The 27,129-nt window shown below is 31.3% G+C and overlaps 1 protein-coding gene across 5 annotated transcripts in view; it reads left to right on the top strand.

Annotated features, from left to right (window-relative positions):
• Nucleotides 1–27,129, top strand: part of Dync2h1 (dynein cytoplasmic 2 heavy chain 1) — a 381,051-nt gene that overhangs the window by 44,357 nt on the left and 309,565 nt on the right. For all 5 annotated transcript variants that reach the window (XM_058586626.1, XM_046466604.2, XM_046466597.2 and 2 more), the window contains exons 27-41: nt 648–780; nt 887–1,004; nt 2,079–2,191; nt 3,844–3,963; nt 5,765–5,915; nt 8,852–9,057; nt 10,071–10,253; nt 10,941–11,123; nt 13,532–13,755; nt 14,503–14,618; nt 17,421–17,620; nt 18,436–18,700; nt 21,254–21,461; nt 23,419–23,548; nt 26,021–26,176. In XM_058586626.1, coding sequence (XP_058442609.1) covers nt 648–780; nt 887–1,004; nt 2,079–2,191; nt 3,844–3,963; nt 5,765–5,915; nt 8,852–9,057; nt 10,071–10,253; nt 10,941–11,123; nt 13,532–13,755; nt 14,503–14,618; nt 17,421–17,620; nt 18,436–18,700; nt 21,254–21,461; nt 23,419–23,548; nt 26,021–26,176 — 2,506 coding nt within the window. The remainder of the gene's footprint in view (nt 1–647; nt 781–886; nt 1,005–2,078; nt 2,192–3,843; nt 3,964–5,764; nt 5,916–8,851; nt 9,058–10,070; nt 10,254–10,940; nt 11,124–13,531; nt 13,756–14,502; nt 14,619–17,420; nt 17,621–18,435; nt 18,701–21,253; nt 21,462–23,418; nt 23,549–26,020; nt 26,177–27,129) is intronic.

The raw sequence follows: 27,129 nt of genomic DNA, 5'->3' as shown, positions 1-27,129 counted from the left end.
ATTTAAAAATGCACTTTCATCACTTCTTTTAATCCTGTATGTGAAACTTTCATTTTACTTGTAAAATACATCGACTTAATTTAAAATGACTTTCTATTGCTCTAAGGATAAAACATGATCTGTTCCTTGTCTATGTCTCTAGACATTTTTTTTGTTTTTTTGTGCTGCTTTCCTTTTATTTTTGTGAGTCTAGGATATAGTTTCTCAGACACATATAGCTCTTTCCTTGGATCTTTGCCAGAAACTGTTGTCCTCCGACTTCTCTTCTTATTCATTATTTGTATCACAGTTTAAATTAATTATCAAAGAAGTCTTAAGTTATGGATTGTCCTATTAGTTACTTTAATAATACATTGTACCTTTTCTTTTTAGCATTTATTATAAATTTATTTAAATATTTTGAGAAATTATTTAATGTTCTTCTCTGTCCTTGGAACCTTAGATCTGTGAGATGGGACTTAATAAGTGTTTAATGAATTAATTAAATAATAATTTATAATAGGGAAGGATAAAAATTGTGAAATATTATTAATTTTCAGCATGATTTATTAAAAGCATAATAATATATTGCTGTTAAGTTTACTTACAGTTTACTTGAAGCAGATAAAAATGTTAATCCACATGTGACAGTAATTTTTCTTTTATAGATCAATAATGACTGACATCAAGAAAGACAATAGAGTCACAACATTAACTGCTCATGCGGGAATCAGAAATACTCTACTTACAGTACTTGATCAACTTCAAAGATGTCAGAAATCATTAAATGAATTTTTAGAGGCATGTTTATTTTTTTTAAACAGTCTATATATACTAAACTGTAAAGTCCTTAATATCTTAATTATTTGAAAAGAATGAAAGCTATTTTTCTTTTCCTTTTTACTAGGAAAAACGCTCAGCATTCCCCAGATTTTATTTTATTGGTGATGATGACTTATTAGAAATACTGGGCCAGTCTACTAACCCATCAGTGATTCAGTCTCACCTTAAGAAGCTGTTTGCTGGTAGGTTTCAACATTTATTCTATAAATATTCAGGTATTTGCCAGACTGAGCTATACCCCAACCCTATCAAATGTACTCATATATTTACTTGTATGTGGCTTCTTTTGCTTAGTGTGATGTTTTTGCCATACTTACAGGTATATTTCATTCTTTTTTTTTAATTGCTGAAAAGTATTCCAATGTCTGACTATATCAGAATTTATCCATTTATCTGTTGAAGAATTTATTCATTCATCTGTTGGATGTATGGGTTATATCCCATTTTTGGCTAACATGAATAAAGTTTTTTTGAACATTCATATAAATATTTTTGTGGACATATGTCTTTCTTTTTATTGGGTACATACTTAGATATAGTGAGTATATGTTTAACTTTATAAGACACTGGCAAGTCTTTTTCCAATGGCATTACACTTCATTTTCCTACTAAGAATGTTTGAGAGTTTTGATGGTTCTTATTGATTTACATGCATTAATTGATTAATTTGCTTAAAATTCTTTCTGAAAAATGGTGAGAATTAATAAACAAATATACAGATATATAAATAAATAGTAAGACTATTAGCAAATTATGTCATGTATAGTTAGATGTTAATAAGAAATACTTTATGTTGTATTTTTGTAAGTTTTTGGTACCTGGAATTGAACCTAGGAGTGCTTAATCCTGAGCCACATCCCTAGCCAGTTTTTATATTTTATTTTGAGATAGGGTCTTGCTAAGTTGCTTAGGGCCTTGATAAGTGCTGAGGCTAGCTTTGAACTTGTGATCTTCCTGTGTTACTGGGATTATAGGCGTTTGCCACTGTGCTAGCTCTCAAGAAATATTTTAGATTAGTGATAAGACTATCCATCCAGAGAGAGTGATTTTTTTCTTCAATAAGACATTTAAATACTGATACTACTATATACATTATAATTCTATTAGTTATATTATTATAATTATATGAGATATATATGCAATATGCATTATATGAGATATATGTGTATATTTCATATTATATATACACATGTATATCATGTCTAATAATCATTCTTTAATCCTTTCACATTTAAATTGTTGCTTTTATATAACAGGTATTAACAGTGTATGCTTTGATGAGGAATCAAAATATATAACTGCAATGAAATCTTTAGAGGGAGAAATTGTGCCATTTAAAAATAAAGTTCTTCTATCAAATAATGTAGAGGTAAGCAATTCTTTTTTTAATATGAAAATAAAAATGATTAACCATATAAAATTGATTTTAAAAATAATTTTAGTCAATTTGTAGGATACGAGTTGGTTCATTTGTGTCTGTAGAACATTAATCTCATATCTTCAAAAATGTTAGGTTTAGAATGTTTGACATTTAAATATATGGGTCTTTAGTCTTTAAAAGGCAACATGTAATCATGAAAAGAACTTTGATATTGAAGTCAAAAAGACTTGAATATTTGTCTTAGCTCCATAATTTTTTAAATGTGTGACTTAAGAGCATTTTTCTTATCAGTAAAATGATAATCTTAATATCTGTTTGAAGATTTTCCATTGAATATTAAATGAAATAATTGGCTTTAAGTACACTGTATAGTGCTTGGAATGTCAATGAGTCCTAGTTCTCTTTATTCTTTAAAATATGAGCACTATACGGTCATTTAGATGAACAAGTAAACTTGAAACAAGTGCATTTATAGAATTATTGATTAACTAGTTCTCAAAGACTAGAAGTCAACTATCAAAGTCCTGTTTTAGGCATATAGGGGTTGTCTATCATGATGTAAATTCTGTAAGACCTAACAAAATGTCTATTCTTGGTGAGGTGTCAACATTTTATTAGATGTTGAGGATATAAATCAGGTTTCTGAAAGCACTGAAAATATTCTAAGTAGCTCCCATGTTTGGATAAGAACTTTCTGGTTCTTTCCTTTCTTAAGTTTTGTTGGCACAACAGAGAGAGGAAGAGCTTAAGCTTTAGTAACTGGGCTAGAACAGTCACACCAGTAAAGGAAGAGCTAAAACTCTGGAAGCCCTGTGATTAACAGAGCAGGTGTTTTCTGTTGCCTTATACTGAGGAACAGGTTCTCACTCTTTAGCTTCAGTGGCTTTTGAGATGGGCAAAGGTTCATGCTGTTTTTAATATTGGTGAATGTTTTTCAGACAATAAAAAAATCTAGAAGTTAGAGGTTAGTTAAGTAAATAATGATGAAAAGTTAAGATTGTTGTTATTGCCTTTATATTTCATCACAAATAATATACTTTTAAATAGTGACTCATAGTCATTGTTATTTTTACCAATTGTCATTATTATTTCAGTTACATTTTATTATTTTATCTATAATCAAGTGAATAGGTACATATATTATTTTGACTTTAAAACAAAATCAGTTTTGTTTAATGAGGCAGCCTAATCTCCTTTAAATATAGTTCATTCTGATGAAGCAATCTCTTCCTGTGGATGCAACTTTGGGAAGATAAGATCATCAGAATAGTGTGAGCCAGGAAACTTAGCTAGTCATTTTGACTATGATTGCTTGGCTCAGGTATCTAGCTTGATTTGTCATAATGATGAAATGAATGGGCTACTTTAAAATGTTCATACTATATTGGTTTTTATAGATATATTAATCATGATAGTCATGGCTAATCAGAAATAAGAATTTTCATACTTACCATCATCTCAAAAGGTCGAATAATTTTCTTCAAATTACTTAAACCATTTATTAATAAAATACAGAATGTTACACATTTTGGTGGTGTAAAGAATCAAAAAGAAATGAGAATTTCCCCCTTTAAAATAAAAGAATAAGTATAGTCAGTAGACTGAATATTTGTTTTATGGCTTATATATTTTATTTTCAGGCTTGGTTGAGTGATTTAGCCTTGGAAATGAAGCAAACTTTGAAACAGTTGTTGAAGGAATGTGTTACTACTGGGCAAAGTTCACAAGGTGCAATTGATCCATCTCTGTTTCCTTCACAGGTAAGGGGGCTTATATCTGGAACATAGGTAGGCACCTATGTTTTATGGAAAGATCTCTTTAATGGTTAACATGGACAAATTCCTTAACTTCTATGTCTGTGTCTTCATCTGTAAAACATGAAGGATGAATGTTATAATAGTGAAGCTATCTTCTAACTCCCTTAGTTTTCTATAATTTGGATAAATTCAAACAGAAGTCACTCTGATATCTAGATAAGTCAGGCTAGTGGTAAATAGAATGGGGAGGGAGGGAATCAAGTATGTAATAACTTCCTGGTTCCAGATGATTATTTTATTATTGGTGGAGAGGCACAAGATTTATAATACTGCCACTTATACCCTTCTACCCCTCTCATGGGATCATCTAAGGGGTTGGAAGCTGGCAAGAACTTATCAGGGTGTTAATATAGCTTGAAATATAATCACAACACTGAACTGGAGTATTGGCATGGAATCTGAGAGCTAGATTACATGATGGGTTATGGAAATTGCTTCAGATCAGTGTTAATAGGCACCTTATTTCTGAAACTCTTACAAAACTTGTTTCAAGCTTTACCAAATTGTAGCATTAGTAAGACTTGTGTTAAACATCTTGCCATTTTCAGGATTTGAGCCAGACTAGTGCTATAGGTGTAGGTCATTAGGAACTTCAGTTATTAGACACTATGAAAGGTAGGTAAGCACTGAGATTTCTGTGAGTTCTCACCAGAAATCTATCCAATGACTCAGTTACTAGCTTCTCAGATTAATAGATTTAATAGTCATTGGAGCAGTTTTTTATGTTGGTTCTTTTAAAACTATGAGAAGTTCAATGGGAAGCATGGAACATTTTAGATTCTGAATCATTTTTTCATGTCTTTTCTATCATTTTAAGACAAGTGCTTTAAAAATCTTAAGTACCTAGAAAATACTAAAAGTAATTGTCAATGAGCAATTAGTGCCATTGCTTTATTATTTCCGGTAATGCTTTCTCATACTCTGTCAATAGGGCAGGATTTAAATTGACTTAGCATAAAATATAATATATTTTGACTTAGACAAAATATAAAAAATCCTGAAAAACAAGCATTGGGTTAGGGAAATGGTAATTATTTTAGGAGATATATTGGAAGCAGGCTAAAAAATGTTGCAGACTTTTAAGCCTGAAAATTACCTCTAGGCACTTGAGCAGTGAGGTAGAAATGAATTTTTAAAAATGTAAATCATTCATTATCTGTCACAATAAAGAGCTCTATTTTTTTCCCCAAATTTTGTTTATTGGTGCCTTATATTGTACACACTAGATATTCACACATGCACACAATATTACAATATAATTTGGCTACAGTGACTACCCTGCACTTTCCCCCCTCTCTACTTTTCCTACTCCTTGTTCCCTTTCCTCTGTTCTACTGATCTTCCTTTGATTTTTCATGAGATGCCTCTCCTCACCCCACCTTTTTCCTTTGTAGCTTCCACATATGAGAGAAAACATACAACTCTTGACCTTCTGGGTTTGACTTTTTTTGCTTAACGTAATGGTCTCATGTTCCATCCATTTTCTTGCAAATGACATAATTTCATTTTTCTTTATGGCTAAATAAAACTCCATTGTGTATATATACCACATTTTCTTTATCCATTCATAATAGGCTTGGCTGCATCACACAATGCTCTGTTAATATCTGAGGTGCCAGTGTGAAATTCAGGTAGAGCTATATGATATACAGTTGGTAATTTGAAAAATGGTGTCATTCCTAAATTATAAAATTTTTCTAAGTAAATTCAGCTTTTAAAAATATTTTTTCTTTTTATTCAACAGATATTATGCTTGGCAGAGCAGATTAAATTCACTGAAGATATAGAAAATGCTATCAAAGACCACACTCTTCATCAAATTGAGACACAACTGGTGAATAAATTAGAGCATTATACCAACATTGATGCAAGTTCTGAGGATCCAGGGAATACTGGTATGGGAAAAATGTTTCCTTTTCTGCCTGCTTTTGGGCTATCTGGATTTTTTTTAAAAACAGACTTTTAATTTTATCTTTTCTCATTGTGTTTTTGATTGTGCATCTATTCATTCATCTATCTATTTTGGTTTCTACGCTATGAAGTATATGTGTATTTAATTTTTTATATTGTACTTAATATCAATAATGTACTACTTTAAATGGAATGTAGAAACTTTACCCTACATGGATTTATCTCCTATTTTATGTTGTAGTTGTCTTAATATTACATCTACATACACTGAAAACTCCACGAGATTGCCTTTGAATTTTAGCTTTTAACACTCAAGCATATTTTAAGATTTAGGAGGAAAAGAGTAACTTACTTTATGTACCTAGATGTTCACCACTTCTGATGCCCTTCCTTCATTCCTGCTATTCAAGGTTTTCTTCAGCATCATTTTCCTTCTGTCTAAACAACTTCTCTTCCTTTAATGTTTCTTTTAGACTGGGTTTTCTGGGTGTGAATTCACATAGATTTCCTTCATCTGAGAATGTCTTTTTTTCACCTTTATTCATAAAGTTTTATTTCACTGGTTATTGTGGATGGATTGTTCTTTATTTTCAGCGTTTTAAACTGTTATTCTGCAGTGAGGTGCTGGTACAGGCCTCTAATCCTAAGGACTGGGGAGTCTGAGGCAGGAGGAGCACAAGTTCAAGGCCAGTCTCAGTAACAGGAAGACCTTCAGCAATTTAGTGAGACCTTGTCTCAAAATGAAAAATAAAATAAAATAAAGTAAAAAGGCTGGGAATATACCTCAGTGGTAAAATGCCCTTGGGTTCATTACCCAGCACCAAAAAAATGGAAAAAAGGAAAAAAATGTTCCATTTTCTTCTGACCTTCATGTTTTCTGATGAGGAATCCACAAATATATTTCAATTATTATTCTATAGATAAGGTGTTATTTTTTTTTTCCTGGTATCATTCAAGACAATCTTTTTCTTTCTTTCTTTTTTTTTTTTTTTTTTTTTTTTGTGGTGCTGGAGATTGAACTGTGCTAGGCAAGCACTTTTACCACTGAGCCATATCCCCAGTCTTACAGTCTTTTTCTTTAGTTTTCAGTTATTTGATTATAATATGTCTGGACATATTTGTTTTTCATTTATCCTATCTGGGGTTCTCTGAACTTGAATCTGTAGGTTTATGTTTTTAACAAAAAATTTGAAAAGCCTTCAGCTATTATTACATCAAAATATATATTTTTTTGTCATATACTTTCTTTTATCTTTCTGAATTTATTATGGCATTAATATTAGACCTTATGGTATTGTTCCACAGGTCTTAGAGGCTTTATTCATTTTTACAAAAATGTGATTTTGTTCTTTCTGTTCGGTGTGGGTAATTTCTACTACTCTATCTGTAAGTTCACTGATCTTTTTTCCTTTATTTCCATCAGTGTTGAGACCATCCAATAATTTTTTAAATTCTCTTTGTATTTTGCAGTTCTAAAATTTCCATTTAATTTATATTATATTTTGTAATTTTACAATTTTTGTTGACATTTGTTTTTCATTTGTTTCAAGATGTTTACTTCTTTATTTTTGAATGTTTAGTTATTTACTTCTTAGAGCAATTTTATAATAGTGGTTTAAAAGTCTTTTACAGATTATTCCAATATCTGTGTCATCTCAGTACTGGTGCCTGTTAATTATCTTTTCTTACATAGATTCAGGTTTCTTGATTTTTTGCATGTTGAATAATTGAATTATATCATGGACGTTTTGATATATTTTTATGAGAGAACATAAGAGACTTTTTTTGTTTTTTTAGCAACTGACCCTATTGGGTTCAGGTGGCAAGTTCTGTGGGTTATATTTCAAATGTCAGTTTCCGTTTTTATATCTTTGTAATACTATTTGAATACGTACTACATGTGTGCAATATAGTGGCCAGTTCTTTAAGTCTTTGGTTTATTATTATAATGTGTTTTATTCATGAACAATTTGGAACTGATAAACAAGTTTATGGGATAATTTTTTCAATCTTTTCCATGATCTTCCTGGTATTTTCTGATTCTCTTCTGTTTCCCTTATGGTCCTTTGGCCAGAAAGTTGGGGTTTTATGGAGCTTATTGTTTTGCATACTTTTTTTTTAATTCTTTTTTTTTTAATATTTATTTTTTAGTTGGACACAATATCTTTATTTATTTATTTTTATGTGGTGCTGCGGATCGAACCCAGGGCCTCACACATGCTAGGTGAGCGCTCTACCACTGAGCCACAACCCCAGCCCATCTTGCATACTTTTTGTGATGGTGTTCATATACTGATTCAGTTGATAGGAGAACAGAAAGAAAAAGCAATTAGGATTTGCTTTACTATCTTGGGATCATAGTTCCTCTGATTTCTAAAACTTCTCTCAGAGTTTTAGATATTTCTGTGTTCCAGTTGTCAGGCTGTAGATACCAGGACACCTTTCCTGCTTCTCAAACCTGAGCTAGAGGCCTCCTTCTGGAGCTTTTATACCAGTTTGAATTTCTGACTACATTGGGTACAGGACTAGGAATAACAAAGGATTAAAAAAAAAAAAGGGGCAAATTTGCCACTGGTTTGGTGGTATTTCTCATTTTGGTCTGCTTCCTCAGTTTGCCTGCTACTCTTCACCTTTTTGAGTGCTAAATAGGAGTTTAATGCATATTGTACAGGTTTCTTACCTATATTTAGATGAAAAACAAAGTAAAGTATGCTTGCTCCCTTTTGTAGGGAATCAGGACTTCTTATTGAATTTTTATGCGTAAGGCAAATTTATTATTTCTTGGTTTGCAAAAACGGTTTGATTCAAATGTCTTATAAAATTACCATTTAAATTCATTCAGAAATCATCTGTATACATAATCATAAAGTACGTAAGTCACAGGCTAAGATATTTTCCTATTATATTTCTTTGTGTTCAGAATCGGGCATTCTGGAACTGAAACTTAAAGCCCTAATTCTTGACATTATTCATAATATTGATGTGGTGAAGCAATTAAACCAAGTACAAGTTCATACGACTGAAGACTGGGCTTGGAAGAAACAAGTTAGATTCTATATGAAAAGTGATCACACATGTTATATTCAAATGGTGGATTCTGAACTTCAGTATACTTATGAGTATCAGGTATGACTTCTGGCAGAAATGTTTTATTTTTCTAGTTAGAAATTAATTAAAGGAAGTTTGCTATTAGAAGAAATTAAGTTTTTTTATTCAATAGTAACTTTTCAGGTTTTTTTTTTTTTTTTTATGTTGGGCATCAAACCCTGGACTTCACACATGCTTGGTAAGTGCTCTACCAATGAGCTGCATCTCCAGCCTGATAGTATTTTTGTATTATTTTCTTTCTTTTTCATCAGAATTTTAATAAGTTTTATGTAAAAACCAAATTATTCTATTTGTAATAAAACTGTAATATTGTCAGTGTTTTACTAAATTCTCTAAAATATACCTTTTATTGAGTGACATTTATATAGAATTTGAAATATATCATTAAGGAGCATTGGTAGCTGGGATTGTGGGGCTGGGATTGTGGTTCAGCAGTAGAACGCTCTCCTAGCACACGCAAGGCCCTGGGTTTGATCCTTAGCACCATATAAAAATAAGTAAATAAAATAAAGATATTATGTTCAACTACAACTAAATAAAAAGAGCATTCGATATAGTCAGCGTCAATAGAAGGTATTAGTTTGTGCCCCTTTATACAATGCCAAAATTAGTGCCATTGTAAACATGCCAGAATTTTTACTAAATGTTTTCAGTTTCTAAAGTAACACAATTTTTAAACTAAAAACCTAGTTCACATTTGTTTTAAAAAAATCCAGCTGTATTCCTTCTGCCTTTTTTCTATCATAATGAATCACTCATCAGAATATATTCAACACATTTTTTAATAAGTATATGCCTCTTTCAAAAAGGAAATGTATGTTGAGACCCAAATGTATGTTGAACACCTACCATTATAATCTATTTCTCTACAGTTTAGTAGAAATTTTGGGAATTATTTGATATCTTCATATTATTAGTTTCATAAACAATTTAAAAAAATTAATAATATACTTTGAAATCTTCCAAGTAGTAAATATTTATAAATGTTGACTAGAACACCAAAATTTCAACATTGTGTTTCTCTTGTATAGGGTAATGCTCCCAAGCTCGTTTATACTCCATTGACAGATAAGTGCTACCTAACACTCACACAAGCCATGAAGATGGGACTTGGAGGAAATCCTTATGGACCAGCTGGAACTGGAAAAACTGAATCAGTAAAGGCTTTAGGTGGACTTCTTGGAAGACAAGTTTTAGTTTTTAATTGTGATGAGGTAGAATAAATAATTATTAAACTATGTAATATGTTAAACATGTTTGGATTAGTTGTCATGTACTTACATATTTAATACTCTATTTTAAATTACATATAGACAGAATGTTTTAATTGAAAAGTAAAATAGAGAGAGGTTGCCCATAGTAGTGTCCCAAAACTTTACCATGGAAAGTTATTGTGAAGAAGTAATTTTTAACACAGAACAAATGTCACATTGTAGAAAATGAATTCTAGTAAGGAGAATACTGAATAGAAGAAAAATCTTAAATTCCTCTTTAGTTACTATGTCCAAAATATTTTTTCTTTTTTTAAATAATCTTTTATTTTTTGATATTTTTATTGAAGCATTTTAGTTGTACATATGGTGGGGTTTGTTGTTGCATGCACATAATATAACAATATCATTTGGCCAATATTCTCCAAAATATTTTATGTGAGATTTATATTTCAACTTAAATAACAAAATATTTTATTTGTTCAGTTTTGTGTATTTTTCAGATCATTTCCATGTGTATTGTTTTGTTTATTCCTTGATCCCATAGAGGAGCTACTTGACCCGTTTTTTAAAAGAACAAATAGGCATAGATATTTGAAATGATCACTTTATCAATATATGACATGAAATATTAAATTACTGTGAGAGATTTTAATTATTTTTAAATGAATATTATTTTTACTTTTTAAGGGCATAGATGTGAAATCAATGGGGCGGATATTTGTTGGTTTGGTGAAATGTGGGGCCTGGGGATGTTTTGATGAATTCAACAGACTGGAAGAATCTGTGCTATCAGCTGTATCTATGCAAATCCAGACAATTCAAGATGCTTTGAAGAATCATAGAACTGTATGTGAACTACTTGGCAAAGAGGTAAAAAACATGAAAGAATTAAAATTTTTTATAAGATTGTCCTTCCTCATACTTAGGCTTTATTCTATCTTTATTTTTAATCCCCTGATACCCTGAGTCTAATCTGTGACCAATGTGATAAGCCTTTTTATCTATGAAATGTCTCTGAGGTTTCTGACCCTTTTTTGGTTCCACTTTTACCATTCATCTTTAAACTTTCAATATGGAATAAGTCAGTTATAATAGTGTTTATATTATTACATTCTATATTATATACTATTATTGGTGTTAGCACTGTGCATAGTTCTTTAATGAATTATCTTATTTAATACTACAACCCTTTGAGGTAATACTAGTATTATTATTATTTTTCCATTCCATGGATGAAGACTTGACAGTAAAAGTAGTGGAACTGGGACTTAAATCTAGGTCTGTCTAATTTGGAGGCACACATTTCAAATCACTATTTCATATAAGTATTAAAATAATAAGCACATAGCTATCCTGCTCCTTATTATTTCCCTTAGGACTTATACATTCATATCATTAGAATGTAGAAAATGTAAACCTCTTCTGTATATTATGTAATGCTGAACATACCAAAAGTTATAAGAAATGTGAAATTATGTTATTATCCATAATAACATTTTCATAATACAAATTTGTCTGTAAGACCTGTTTTCTATTAATATTATTTATATGAATATTGACAAAGAAATATTACCTCTCTATTATCAAAATTTACTTTATTTCACATTTTATTATTATTTTTTCCCATTTTTTTCTCTTTCAAAGAAAGAATTGTCTTTTCTTCCAAACAGTACTAATTTTTCCACCTGTGCTTTGGAATCTGTTTTCTAGGGACTTCTCTTACATTCTGTGCTAGAGTTTCATCCTTCCCACTTCTACTGATTCCTTATTGGCTTTTAAACATAATCACATCTTCCCCCCCTCAATAATAATTAAAACATAAACATATTTTAGTTTAATTAATTTTCTCTTTCAACCCCTGCTTACTTGCTTGTTTGCTTACTTTCTAGATATATGTATGAGAGTAGAGTGTAGTTTGAAATATTATACATGCATGTATAATAAGGATTCTAATTAGGATCCTGTTCTTGTGGTTGTACATGATGTGGAGTTTCACTGGCTTGTACTCATATACGAACATAGGAAAGTTATGTCTGTTTCATTCTACTGTCTTTCCTATTCCCATTTCCCCTCCCTTCCCTGCGTTCTCCTTTGTCTAATCTAATGAACTTCTATTCTTCCCTCCTTCCCGCTTATTGTGTGTTAGCATACACATGTCGGAGACAACATTAGACCTTTGGTTTTTAGGGACTGACATTTCACTTAGCATTCTAGTCTCCAGTTCCATCCATTTATCAGCAAAAGTCATAAAGTTATTCTCCATTGTGAGTATATACCATATTTTCTTTATCCATTTACCTGTTGAAGGGCACCTAGGTTGGTTCCATAGCTTAGCTATTGTGAATTGAGCTGCTATAAACATTGATGTGGCTGCAGTACTCTAGAATGTTAATTTTAAATCCTTTGGGTACATACTGAGGAGTGGGAAATCTGGGTTAAATGGTTTTCTGAGGACTCTCCATACTGCATTCCATAGTGGTTGTACCAATTCAAACTGTCACCAGCAATGTATGAGTGGACCATTTTTCTCATATCCTTGCCAACGTTACTGTTATTTGTATTCTTGATAATTGCCATTCTGACTGGAATGAGATGGAATCTCAGTGTAGTTTTAATTTGTGTTTCTCTACTTGCTAGAGATGTTGAACATTTTTTAATATATGTTTTGACTATTCATACTTCTTCTGTGAAGTGCCTATTCAGTTCCTTTCTGCCTCTTTTGTTTCCTTTATGGCCATATTTCTTAGTTTCACTACTGTAGGTGTTTCTACTTAATAATTGCCCCTTTGTTGTTTATACTTAATAGTTTAGCTTCTCTTCTTAATGCCACGTTGATGATGCTTCCACAAGGTGTTCTTATACTATTTGACTTTTTCCTGTCATGACATTTATTCCACTGTCACCTCCTTATTAGGGTATATCTATGCTTCAAGGGCATAAAATGTTATAGACTTTAGTTCTGAATTGTCTCTGTGCATTTATTAAACTGCCTAGCACAAAGAAGACATTAATTAAACATATGATGAATGAGTGAACAGACCTTCAAATTATGTACTCCTCTCTTAAACTTTTCAGTCTCAAAATACTTATTATGAAGATCCTCTGTAAAGCAGTATATTCCTATGCAGTTTATTATATGTTGAGTAAGGAGATGGATTAGCACATTGGAGGTTACTTTTTGCTAAGATGTAAGTCTATGTAGAAATTTGTCACATTAAAATTTCCTTTGGCAATATATATAATTTCAAAAGTTTGATTATGCTATTCTGATATTTCAGGTAGAAATAAATTCTAATTCTGGGATTTTTATCACTATGAATCCTGCTGGAAAAGGTTATGGAGGAAGACAAAAACTGCCTGATAATCTTAAACAGCTTTTTAGGCCAGTGGCTATGTCTCGTCCAGACAATGATCTTATTGCAGAAGTTATTCTGTATTCAGAAGGCTTTAAAGATGCTAAAGTATTGGGCAGAAAATTGGTAGCTATTTTCAACTTATCTAGGTGAGTTTTCTTGTTTTAAATATGTTTATATTTTGCCTTCAAATGATTGTTTATAGTTACTAGTGATCATTTTCACATTTTCCAGTTTAACTTTAGTGATTTTTATATTGATAAATTTATGTATTTGAGGTGTTTATATGAAAGCTTTTATTTGAACAATAAAAACATCTGGTTCAACACTACTTATTTTTTTTTAAATACTACTAATTTGATTTTTTCTTCAAAATATTTATATTGTAGTGTTCCAACTAAAAGATTCTTAATGAATTAATTAATTTACTAGCTTACGACTGAAAAATTACTATTCTTTGGAGGAAAACTTTCCCAATTTTCCTTTTATCTTATTTCTAGTAGTGCCCACATCTTGACTTTGTGGGGAGTGGTCAGCCTAAAATTTTGGTTTAAATTATTTAAGAGATTGTGGGGAACAAAGTAGTATCAGACATGGAGAGCAAGATCCATTGATCAAAGACTTTAGGAAAAAAATAAGAGGTAACTGTCAGTATCTTAATTAAGATAATTAACTAGTTCAGGAAAGGTTTATTCTGATCCTTGAGCACCATTTATCTTTATTCAGTAGCTTACTTGAGTGATCATTTTTTGTGATTGACTCCTTACATAAATTAGTGGAACATTAGTATTTATTTCTATTTGTTAGTAGTTATGCTTTGGATTTCTTTGGCTGTGATGAAAAAATAATTTCTTATAGCTATTTGATGCTTCAGGATTTCCATGTCTTTACTTCAGGGAACTTTTGACACCTCAGCAACATTATGATTGGGGGTTGAGAGCTTTGAAGACTGTTCTTCGAGGAAGTGGAAATCTTCTTAGACAATTAAAGAAAAATGGCACTAAACAGGATGGTATGATCAATCGTTCCAATTATAATAATTTATTTTTTAAAATAAGGTTAATTTAGAATAGTTTTCCAATTATAATGATTTATTTTTAAAAATAAGGTTAATTTAGAATAGTTTAATATTTGCAGAAAAGTTATAGATTAGTATAGATGATTTCTGTATACCTTACCCCCTGTTTCACCTCTTGTTATAATCTATATTACTTTGTTACATTTGCCACAAGTAATGAACCTATTTTATGATATTGTTTTTTAACTAACGTTCTGATTTTTTTTTCTAATTTTTAATCAGATGTCCTATAATAACTTTTGGGGGAGGATGCTTGGGGATTGAACCCAGGGTCTCATGAAAGGCATGCATTCTACCACTGAGCTATATCCCCAACCCCTTATATAATAACTTTTAAAGGTACATCGAATATTAAATACTTGTAATATGTAAAGGAATAGCTTAATTCACTTGGTCTCAAACTTAAATGTTTATTAGAATCACTGGTGGCTTGTTAAAATACAGACTGTTGGACCCCACTCCCAAAGTTCAAAGATGTGGAGTACAGCCTGAGAATTTGTCTAATCTTAACAAGAATGAAAAGTTTAAAACACATGGAGGTCTTTTCTTTCAAATATAGTATACCCTGGTTAAATTGGGTTATGAAATTTGGGAAAGAATATGGTGATGGTGAAGTGCTGTATTCATCACATTGTATCCGAGGGTACATGATCACCACGTGACATCACTGGTGAGGTTATCTTTCATCACTTGACTGAGGTAGTGTTTGCCAGGTTTCTCCATAGTGAAGTTATTATTTTCCTTGTTTTCTACTTTATGCTTTGTAAGCATATTTAAAAAACTAGCTCACCCTCAAAATGAAAATGCTCCACTCTATAGAGGAGCATCTATTTATATTATTCGAAATTCTTCTCTAAAGATTTGTCTCATTTTCCTCATTTACATTTTTGTTAAATTATTTATCTTAATTTGTATGGACTCATGTATGCTTATATTATTTTTGTTCATATAAAATAAATGATTTTCCACTCATAAAATAAATGATTTCATCATCCATGGATGTATGCCTTCATGGGAATATTGGACTTTCAGTTTCTTCAGATTGTTTAAAACTAAGACACTGTGAAAATAGCAGAGAGGACTACATAAAATTACTTATTTGGAATTTAAATGATCAAAATATATATCTTACCAAGGGAATTGAATTTAGCTCCTATTGGATTGACATATTCAAGGGTAGATATAGCTATCTTATGAAGTGGTTAAATAAATATTTTCCATTCATCTATCTCTGGTGAGTTTCTTAAAAAATATTTTTAGTATGAATGAACACAATATCTTTATTTTACTTATTCATTTTTTATGTGGTGCTGAGGATCAAACCCAGCGCTTCACACATGCCAGACAGGCACTCACTGCTGAGCCACAACCCCATCCCTCTCTGATGATTTTTAAGAAATATTAGTAAATAACGATGTTGGAATGAGATGGACATCATTACCTAAGTACATGTATGAAGACACGCATGGTGTGAATATACTTTGTATACAACCAGAAATATGAAAAATAGTGCTCTATATGTGTCTAATATGAATTGTAATGCATTCTGATGTCATATATAACAAATTAGAATAAAAAAATAAAGATGGCATATGAATTCTGTTCTTGCCTTTGTTATGTATATATATGTTATCAATCGTATCCTTGAAAATAGAAATATGGCAATGATACTACTTTGCATTTGGTCTAAGAATGGGTTTGTGAGCCATTTTTTAAAATCAGAAATTAGAAATTTTTATTATGTTGAGTCATTTAATTTTCGAATTGTTTGCTATAATAGACGATATTATTTCCCTGGTGGTAAATATAAGAAGAAATCTGAGATTCACATTTAGTGATTTGCTCAAGAGCTATAGCTAGTCCTTAACAAATTTCTTTCTTTCTTTCTTTTATTTTTTTTTGGTGCTGGGGATTATATCCAGGGCCTTGTGCTGTTAGGCAAACACTCTACCACTGACCCCCAACCATCCCTATTTTAAGATTTTTTTAAAAAATATTTTTTTAGTTATACATGGACACGATATCTTTATTTTGTTTATTTATTTCTATGTGGTGCTGAGGATCGATCCCAGGGTCTCTCATGTGTGAGGCGAGTGCTCTACCACTGAGCCACAACCCCAGCCCCCTATTTTAAAATTCTGAGACAAGTTTTGCCAAGTTACCAGGATGGTTGGTCTTGGACTTGTGATCTTCCTGCCTTGGTCTCCCATGTGAATCAGTTTTGAGCAAGGCTTATCAAAGATTGCTTTTCAATTTGTTATTTTTTTAGTTTTAGGAATAAACTCTGGGAGTCAGTATTGGTATATTTGGAGAGATACTTGAATCTAGAATTACTTTACCTGGATTTGAATCCCACCTGTAGTACTGCTATGCCTTCTCAGGCAAAACATTTAAACTTTTACGTACTTAATGTCTCATATGTATACCTGGAATAATAATAACTTTCATACCTACTTTATAGAGTTATTATAAAGATCATAAAGGTAAAATATACAAGTATAAGTGATAATGATTTTTATTATTAAAGTCTGGAGAATCTATGAAAAGAATTTCATAACTTTGTTTAGTGACACTTATTTTTCATTAGTCAAAAAATGGAAAGTTTAGTTAAGCTTGTCAGTTCACATGATGTAATATATATTTAATGACTAGTAATGTATATCAAGAATATAGAAAAAAATTTTTGTTGTCATTAAATTGATAGCATCTTATTTTAAAATAAAACTTTTTTTCTAGCTAATGAAAGTCATATTGTGGTACAAGCATTGAGGCTTAATACAATGTCAAAGTTTACGTTTGCTGATTGTATCCGGTTTGATGCACTGATTAAAGATGTCTTTCCTGGAATTGACTTTAAAGAAGTAGAATATGATGAACTAAGTGCTGCATTACAGCAAGTCTTTGAAGAGGCCAATTATGAAATCATACAGAATCAGGTAACTGTCAAGAATATTTTATAATATATTAATAGCTTTTCTTAGTTAGCCCCTTATTTACTATTCTTATCATACATCTTCCAACTTATCTTTCATCTTTCAACCTTAACATCACTTGCCTCAGGGAAACCTGATTTTGAAGTCCTGATAAGTCTTTTTACTATGTACTTTCATTATTTTTATTATATATATCTGTTTACTATTTAATTGTGTATTTGATTAATATTGATTATCCCCCATCAGATAGTAAGTAATCTTAATGGAATATAGAATCCATGTATATTTATGCTTACCATTTTATTCCTGTTGCCCATCCTAGTATCTGGCATATAATCCATCATATGTGTTTTAGGTAATTAATTATATATGATTTAGTTTCACTTTGATAGTTTCCTAGGAGAGCTTCTTTTCAGTGGGTCTTTTTAGTACAAATGAACACTTTTCCCTCACATTTTGTTTTTGGAGAAAGGTAGGATATAAATGAATGAATGAATGAATGAATGAATGAATAAAATAATGAACATACTGTATTTGAATGAATGAATGAGTAAAGAAAATAATGGCCATATTGTTAAAAAAAAAACAAAAAACCTCAAAGCATCCTGTTTCTTTTAAACAAATATTGAATTTAAAAGTCACATTGTAAATATATTAAGATTTATTTAGATATTGTTTTATTTAAGATTTTGTCTTGTATTAAAGAGATCAAAAGCTTAATTTACATGTTTGGAATAGAACATCTATATAGAATGAAAGCAGAACTGAATATAATTGAATATTATAAATAACATATGAATACATTTCTTTTCTACTAGATCAAGAAAGCTTTAGAATTATATGAACAGTTACGCCAGAGAATGGGAGTCGTTATTGTTGGTCCAAGTGGTGCTGGCAAATCAACCCTTTGGCGAATGTTAAGGGCGGCACTTTGTAAAATTGGCAAAACAGTAAAACAATATACGATGAATCCCAAAGCTATGCCTAGACATCAATTATTAGGCCATATTGACATGGATACAAGAGAATGGTCTGACGGTGTTTTGACAAATAGTGCTCGACAAGTAGTTCGGGAACCACAAGGTTAGTCTCTACTGTGTAATTCATTGCTTTAGTTAGTAAGTTGTAGAAAATGATAGAGTCTGTCTGTAATGCTATCCTTATAATTTAGGCCTTACACATAGCCATGAACTACCTTATAAAATGTGCATTTGATATTTTACTAAAACATTTTGACTTATACTCTGTAACAAGTTTTAATAAAATCAAAATTCAGAGTAACATATAAATTGTAAACTAATTTACTGAATAAATATAAAAATCTTTGATTGATTTCTTTTTTTTTTTGGTATGGGGGATTGAACTCAGGGACACTCAACCACTAAGCCACATCCCTAGCCCTATTTTGTATTTTATTTAGAGACAGGGTCTCACTGAGTTGCTAAGTACCTTGCTGTTGCTGAGAGTGGCTTTGAACTTTCCATCCTCCTGACTCAGCCTCCCGAGCTGCTGGGATCACAAACCTGTGAAACCGTGCCCAGCAAAATATTTGATTTTGAATTGATATAATACCTCATAATTTAATTGGTTTTATTAACACTATTAATTGTTAGTTTGAATACATTGCTTTGAATCATTTTGAAAATATAACAGTAGACTTTTCTTATCTGAATTTTTTTTGGGGGTGGTACCAGGGATTTAACTCAGGGGCACTCAACCCCTGAGCCACATCCCCAGCCCTGTTTTATATTTTATTAGAGACAGGATCTTACTGAGTTGCTTAGCGCCTCATTTTTACTGAGGCTGGCTTTGAACTCACAATCCTCTTGCCTCAGCCTCTCCAACTGCTGGGATTACAGGTATGTGCCTCTGCACCTGGCTTCATCTGAAGTATTTTGAGTTGGCTTTATAAAAATATTTTTTGGTAGAATCAGAGGAGACTCCTTAGTTTTTAATCAGGTCATAATTGAATTAATAGTTATTTTTCTAAGGCAGTGATTGGAATGTTCAGAACTCTATGACTTTGGGAGGGATTTTTGATGTAGTCTTTTATCTTGCACACTTTTATTAGTGACATATTTCTCTTTGTTTTTTTTTTATTTTTTTATTTATTTTTTTTTTAATTTTTTATTGTTGGCTGTTCAAAACATTACATAGTTCTTGATATATCATATTTCACAATTTGATTCAAGTGGGTTATGAGCTCCCATTTTTACCCCATATACAGATTGCAGAATCACATCAGTTACACATCCATTGATTTACATATTGCCATACTAGTGTCTGTTGTATTCTGCTGCCTTTCCTATCCTCTACTATCCCCCCTCCCCTCCCCTCCCCTCCCCTCCCCTCCCCTCCCCTCTTCTCTCTCTGCTCCCTCTACTGACATTCGTTTGTCCCACCCTAAGATACCATCTCACTCCAGTTAGATTGGCAGCCATTATGAAGTCAAATAACAACAAGTGCTGGCGAGGATGTGGGGAAAAGGGTACACTTGTACATTGCTGGTGGGACTGCAAATTGGTGCAGCCAATTTGGAAAGCAGTATGGAGATTTCTTGGAAAGCTGGGAATGGAGCCACCATTTGACCCAGCTATTCCCCTTCTCGGTCTATTCCCTAAAGACCTAAAAAGAGCATGCTACAGGGACACTGCTACATCGATGTTCATAGCAGCACAATTCACAATAGCTAGACTGTGGAACCAACCTAGATGCCCTCCAATGGATGAATGGATTAAAAAAATGTGGCATTTATACACAATGGAGTATTACTCTGCATTAAAAAATGACAAAATCATAGAATTTACAGGGAAATGGATGGCATTAGAGCAGATTATGCTAAGTGAAGCTAGCCAATCCCTAAAAAACAAATGCCAAATGTCTTCTTTGATATAAGGAGAGTAACTAAGAACAGAGTAGGGTCGAAGAGCATGAGAAGAAGATTAACATTAAACAGGGATGAGAGGTGGGAGGGAAAGGGAGAGAGAAGGGAAAATGCATGGAAATGGAAGGAGACCCTCAGAGTTATACATAAGTACATACAAGAGGAAGTGAGGGGAAGGGGAAGACATATTTCTCTTTGAATTGTTTTAAACTTGAACTACTCCCATTTTAGGAAGGATGGATTAAAATAAGTTTGTTCCCAGAAAGCTGTATATATAATCTGCTTTTCCCCTTTGAGGTCATTTTTTAATGTACATTAAAAATTGTACTGACACTGAAAATTTTCTAAAAGAGACATTACATAGCAAGCATACATTTATTCTTATGATATAGTAAAAGACAAAAGTCAGAAGAATATTTTGTAGGTGTCTCATGGGAATAGGACTGTCTAAGTCTTGCATACCAATTTCTTTTAGGGAGATTACCAATCTGTATGGTTATAGACAAACAAAGCATTATCACAAGGTATATAGTTGAGTTTTTTGGCCAGCTAATCAAGGTTTATTCCTGAATTCTCTAGGACATTTGTAGTAAAAATTTACATGAAAATTTTTAGCTTGTTCAATTTTTCTTCTTAATATTCAACTTCAAAAATAAAGAAATACTTAGGGACATCACTTTTAAACAACAAGAGGTAATAGGGTTTTTCTTATTTTTAACTATTATCACTGCCCTATTATGGTTTTCAATTAGATGTGAGCTCATGGATAATCTGTGATGGTGATATTGACCCTGAATGGATAGAATCTCTGAATTCTGTTCTGGATGACAACCGACTACTCACTATGCCTAGTGGAGAAAGGATTCAGTTTGGCCCAAATGTTAATTTTGTATTTGAAACTCATGATTTAAGTTGTGCCTCACCAGCCACAATATCTAGAATGGGAATGATATTTCTTAGGTAAGCCATAAAATATATTTCAAATAGTATTTTGGCTAAGTCAATCTAGTATGAATAGCATACAGACTTTTTGTTTTGGCCAATTTATGATTAACTTCTTTTGCAGGATTGTTGGGTTTTAACTTATTCAGAGAGTTCTTGTTTTATTGTAATTGAATTATTTTAGCCCTTGAGTTGTATCATAATTACTAAGTAATGTTTTTATTTATTTAAGTGAAACAGCCAGTTTTTAGTTTGTTTTATTTTTTTCTACTTATTTAAATATTATGATTGAGTTCAGAGCATATACTAATCATGAACTAGGGGTTAATAATTTAAAAGCTCAGCAACAATGTTTTAATTTTAGAATCTTAGATTTATAGGATTTGAGGGCTTCTCCAAGTTTAATAGGTTCTATGGTTCAACCTTTTCATTTGCAAATTGAAAACCATTTTACTTGACATTTTGTCTTCATTGTATTTGGAAGAATATTCAAGAGTAAAAATGAATAATAAACTAATTTTAGATATCATGGACAGTGGTTACATGCCAGCACATGGACATTTGAACCAATTTTATTTCCCCAAATGAACAATAGTTTGGTATACATGAGGAAGTTTTATTTTACTTTTTCAGTTCATGTTTTAGAATTTTTAATTTGTCAGTCTATATAAAGTTCTTGACTATTAATAGGGCCATTTGAAGCTATTTTGGGTAGTGTACCATATATGACAGTGTAATTAATTTGGTTCAGATTGTGTTTTAAAAGTATTTAATTTTCTTTCTTCTTTGACAGTATGATAGGAAACATTTCATTAAATTTGTCATGAACTTTAATTAATATTATAAGGTGTTGATTATTAAAAGTAATACAACTTAATTATACTCCATGTATGTATGATATATCAAAATAAATTCTACTCTAAAGTACAACTAAAAATAACAAGTTAAAAATAAAAACATATTCAAAAAGTAATATAATTTCAAATTTATAGTTTCATAGTATTTCTCCTCAATTTATTGTTTCTTCAATGTATTCTTATAATATTGTGAAAAAATTAGGATAAAAAGTAAGTTTCAGTTTAATTTTTAACTTGGATATCTATTATGTATATGTATAGTTAAACACTTTAGAAAAGACAGCAGGAAAGGAGTAAAACATTTATGAGAGTAAGTCATTTTAGAACATACCTTAAAGCCAAAGAGATAAATACAACAATTATAATACAAGATAGAATAGAGATGAAATAAACAGTAGGTAGAGTGGGTGGATATATAGCAGAAAAAAAAATCATACATTGCTAAAGAGGGTTGTAAAATTGTTTGTGAAGTAGGTATTATTTATGAGAGTCATAATGAATTTGTATGATTTCCTGAAAATACAAATATATATTAACTTTTTTAGGTTTCTATGTATTTCAATTCTGTCATAGCTTTGGGCTTAATTCATTCTTTAGCAGATATTTGCTGAGTGCTTGCTATGTAATAGGCCAAATCGGTCTCTTTTTATTTCCCTACATATTTTATTGTTGTATGGTAGTTGTACATAATGGTGATTTTCATTGTATATATTCATACTTGCATGCAATATAACAGTATAATTTGACGAGTATCATTTCCCAGTATTTCACCTTTACCTCCCCTCTTTATTCCCCCCCCGTCACTTTCCTCTATTCTACTGATCTCCTGCAATTTTCATGAAACCCCTTCCCACCACCTTTCTTTTCCTTTTTCTTCTCTAGCTTCCACTTATGAGAGAAAATTTGTGATCCTTGACCTTCTGAAAATGGGGAATTTTTAATAGTGCACTGGGGTGCTATTAATTATTATACATACATATACATATCAACGTCAAATCTTGTGTGCTAGAGGATAAAATACTTGTGTGGAATAATGTTTAATGTAGCAGAAATTTATGTGAAAATAAATTGACAGTTTCTTCCTAAGTAATTTACATGTTTGTGTTAATCTGTTTCAGTGATGAAGAGACAGATGTTGATTCTCTGATAAAATCTTGGTTGAGGAATCAGCCTGCTAAATACAGGAATAATCTTGAAAATTGGATTAGGGATTATTTTGAAAAGGCTTTACAATGGGTTTTAAAGCAGGTAAATTGTACATAATATTTCATAATTAATCATTGAAGTGACACATATAATGATGAAGAGTGATGCTTGCATTTTGCTGCCTTATGGCAAAGCTCTGCTGGAACCTGGGGAGAAGGGGAGAGAAGTATTTGTTGTCTTTGCCATCCCCCTGTATCTTTTGGCATAAATTTTGATTACATTAATTTTAAAAACACTTCAATTTTTCCATTTACAATATCTTGAATGCTTTACCTAAAAATCTTTAATATTGGGATGTCTTTTTATTTTTCATTAGCAAAACCATCTTGCTGTCACATTTTACTATGTCAATCAAATCTACATATATATCATGTTAAACACAATAATAAGCTAGTATTAAAGTAGGAAAATGACGGTGAGTTATTTACAATAATTTAGGGGACATTTATTTATCCAGCAGAAATGATTTAACTAATATATGGTCAAACATGATACTAGAGAGATTTCGAAAGGTGAAGATTAATAGGGTAGTCCCTTTCCTTGATCAAAGTCTATGTAGTGGAGGAAAATGCTGTATAAACAGATAATCACAGTGCAACAGGATGGGAATATATTACTGTTTTTTTTAGAAGAGTTTTTTTTTTGTTGTTGTTGTTGATGAACCTTTATTTATTTATTTATTTATTTATATGCAATGCTGAGAATTGATCCCAGTGCTTCAAACATGCTAGGCAAGCACTCTACCACTAAGTTACAACCTCAGCCCTTAGAAAAGTTTTAATAAAAGAGATCATATTTGATTTTTAATTGAAGCATGAGTAGAAGTTTAGCATGCAAAGATGATCCTTGAAGGTTTCCAGATATTCTACATGTAATACCTGGAGATCATCTACTTACCTGCTATTAATATTAGAATGTGTAATATAATACTAAATGGAATATATTTATGTATGTATATCAATTTGACTGTAGATATGAAGACAGGATAAAATTATTTGGATTTTTTTTTGCTTTCATGTCATTACTTTTATGAAAAACAACCTATCTATACAAAACAGAGGAGATAATTAGCAGTGAATATTTTGAAAGTATCTGATTTTTAATCTGAATTTTATTTAGAAGTTAGTATCTTGTGATTAAACCAAATACATACAGAAATGGAGATCTTGCTTTAGTTTTTACAACCTTTTTCTTTTCTTGGTAAGTATGAAATAGGGATTTGATCCTTACAAAGCAATATGGATTTGTGAGGAAATGCTACAAGTGAAATAGGTTTCTTTGGGGGTCTCAAAGAAGAACCACTCTGACCAGTCCTCACTCTTCCTACGTGCTTATTATAGCAACATACAATATCTGCCTACTACCTTACAATTATCTATTTATATTTAACTCTAAGCACCTTTAGGACAAGAACCATACCTGTCATATTCCTTATCATATCCCTGGAAATTTGATATTAACAGGGTCGTGAGTGAATGATAGTGGTTGTGCTTACTTAATTAAGCTTTGATGCCTATTTGTGGCACTTTTTGGTAGATATGCCATTAATAAAACCTACAAACCTGATAAGACTCTAATGTAATACCCGGAGATCATCTACTTACCTGCTATTAATATTAGAATGTATAATATAATACTAAATGGAATATATTTATGTATGTATATCAATTTGACTGTAGATATGAAGACAGGATAAAATTATTAACCATAGAGTAGATAACCAAAGATGCAGTTAGAAAATAAACTGCTTTTGTTTGAGGTCAAGTCATTGTTTTTGTTTGAGGCTTGTTTTTGGATATGTGTGTGTGTTGAGAGTTTTTTCTTTTGCTTTGTTCACCATTCTTGTAGGCTCTCTATTTACCTCTCTTATTGTTTCTTTTGCTGAGAAAAAACTTTTTAGTTTGAGTAAGTCCCATTTGTTGATTCTAGTTATTAACTTTTGTGCTATGGGTGTCCTATTGAGGAATTTGGAGCCCGACCCCACAGTATGTAGATCGTAGCCAACTTTTTCTTCTATCAGACGCAGAGTCTCTGATTTGATATCAAGCTCCTTGATCCATTTTGAATTCACTTTTGTGCATGGCGAGAGAAAGGGATTCAGTTTCATTTTGTTGTATATGGATTTCCAGTTTTCCCAGCACCATTTGTTGAACTGGAGTCATTATTATAGCTTTTGCTTCTAGTTCTTTTTATCAGCAAGAGGAGATGAACAACAATATTTTTGGACCAATACTCCCTTTATTTTACTCTTATAGATTTCAGGGTTAGAAGTAGACAAACCATGTATTTATTTGAGGACTCTAGCATTTATAGAATAAAATATATAATTAAGTTTTTATTATTTTTATTTTAAAAATAATAAATAGAATAAAATTCAAACTTCCTACAACTTGATTGGAAGGATGAATTTAATGGTGTTTTTGAAAAGATATGTGAACGTCAATTTGTGTGATTCTCACTTTATCAATTAATATTTGCCCTTTGTCTGTTTGTACTATGGATTTCAATCAACAGAATGACTATGTGGTAGAAACAAGTTTGGTTGGGACTGTGATGAATGGTTTGTCTCATCTACATGGATGCAAAGAACATGACCAATTTATTATTAATCTCATAAGGGGACTTGGTGGAAATCTGAATATGAAATCACGTCTGGAATTTACCAAAGAGGTAATATATTTAAAGCCTTTATTCAGTCAACGTTTTTCTTTAATTTTTCATTGGCTCTTTGCCCAAATAAAATGATTTGTAAATTATAAGGTATAGAACTTTCAAGTTTAGAAATTATGCATTCAGTAGAGTAATAGTACATTTATGTATATGTGTATATATTTACTATTTTATGATGTTAAAATTTAATAATTAATAAATATTTTTAATATGTGCAAAGGTTATATTTTTAGCCAATTTTTTTATAAAGTTAAATTCTACACCATAAGGGATTTTCTTTCTGTTGGCCTCCAGCATTATGTTTCAGCTTCTTTTCTCTTTTTGATGCTTATTTAATAGCACCATTTATTGCTTTCTCTGTTCTGTTTCCATTACCGTGACTATCCTGTTGATTCTGTTGTCATTGTTACCACTCAGTGCTATTCTGTGAGCTGCTTTGAAGCAGAGACTCTCTTGCCAAAGTTTAAAATAATTTTGAAGAGCAGCATCATATTTGAATTCTGCTTTACATCTGCACAGATAAGAGTTTACAGTATTAAGGAAAAGAATAACACATAGAGCGTAGTAGTGGTAGCACCGAAGTGTGTAGTACTAAGATATGTTGGAAATGAGGAATTTTAGGATGCCTATACTGTACAATTAATGATTTAATGTTTATAAGAACTCCATTAAAAGTTGAATATTTTATACCACTAAGTTGGTATCTTCTAGGTACTTTTATTTATTAAATGATCATTTAGAGAAAAATAGTGAAGATGAAGTATCACTTTAATTATTAATTTTGCTTGTAAGTAGGTTTAGTGTATGTAAATTTTTTTTTTTTTTTTTTTGGTATTAAGATGATTTAGTTTGAGGATGTTTACTTGGAAGAATTAGAAAATTTTATGCATTCATCCAGGCACAGTAATGCATGCCTGTAATTTCAGCAGCTCAAGCAAGAGACTGAGGCAGGA

This window comes from Marmota monax, unplaced genomic scaffold (assembly GCF_021218885.2).
Source record: "Marmota monax isolate L192 unplaced genomic scaffold, Marmota_monax_Labrador192_F-V1.1 WCK01_AAM20220418_F8-fsc00045, whole genome shotgun sequence".
Classification (NCBI taxonomy): domain Eukaryota; kingdom Metazoa; phylum Chordata; class Mammalia; order Rodentia; family Sciuridae; genus Marmota; species Marmota monax.
Note: the sequence above shows the minus strand (reverse complement) of the source record. Positions and strands in the feature narration are given on the sequence as shown.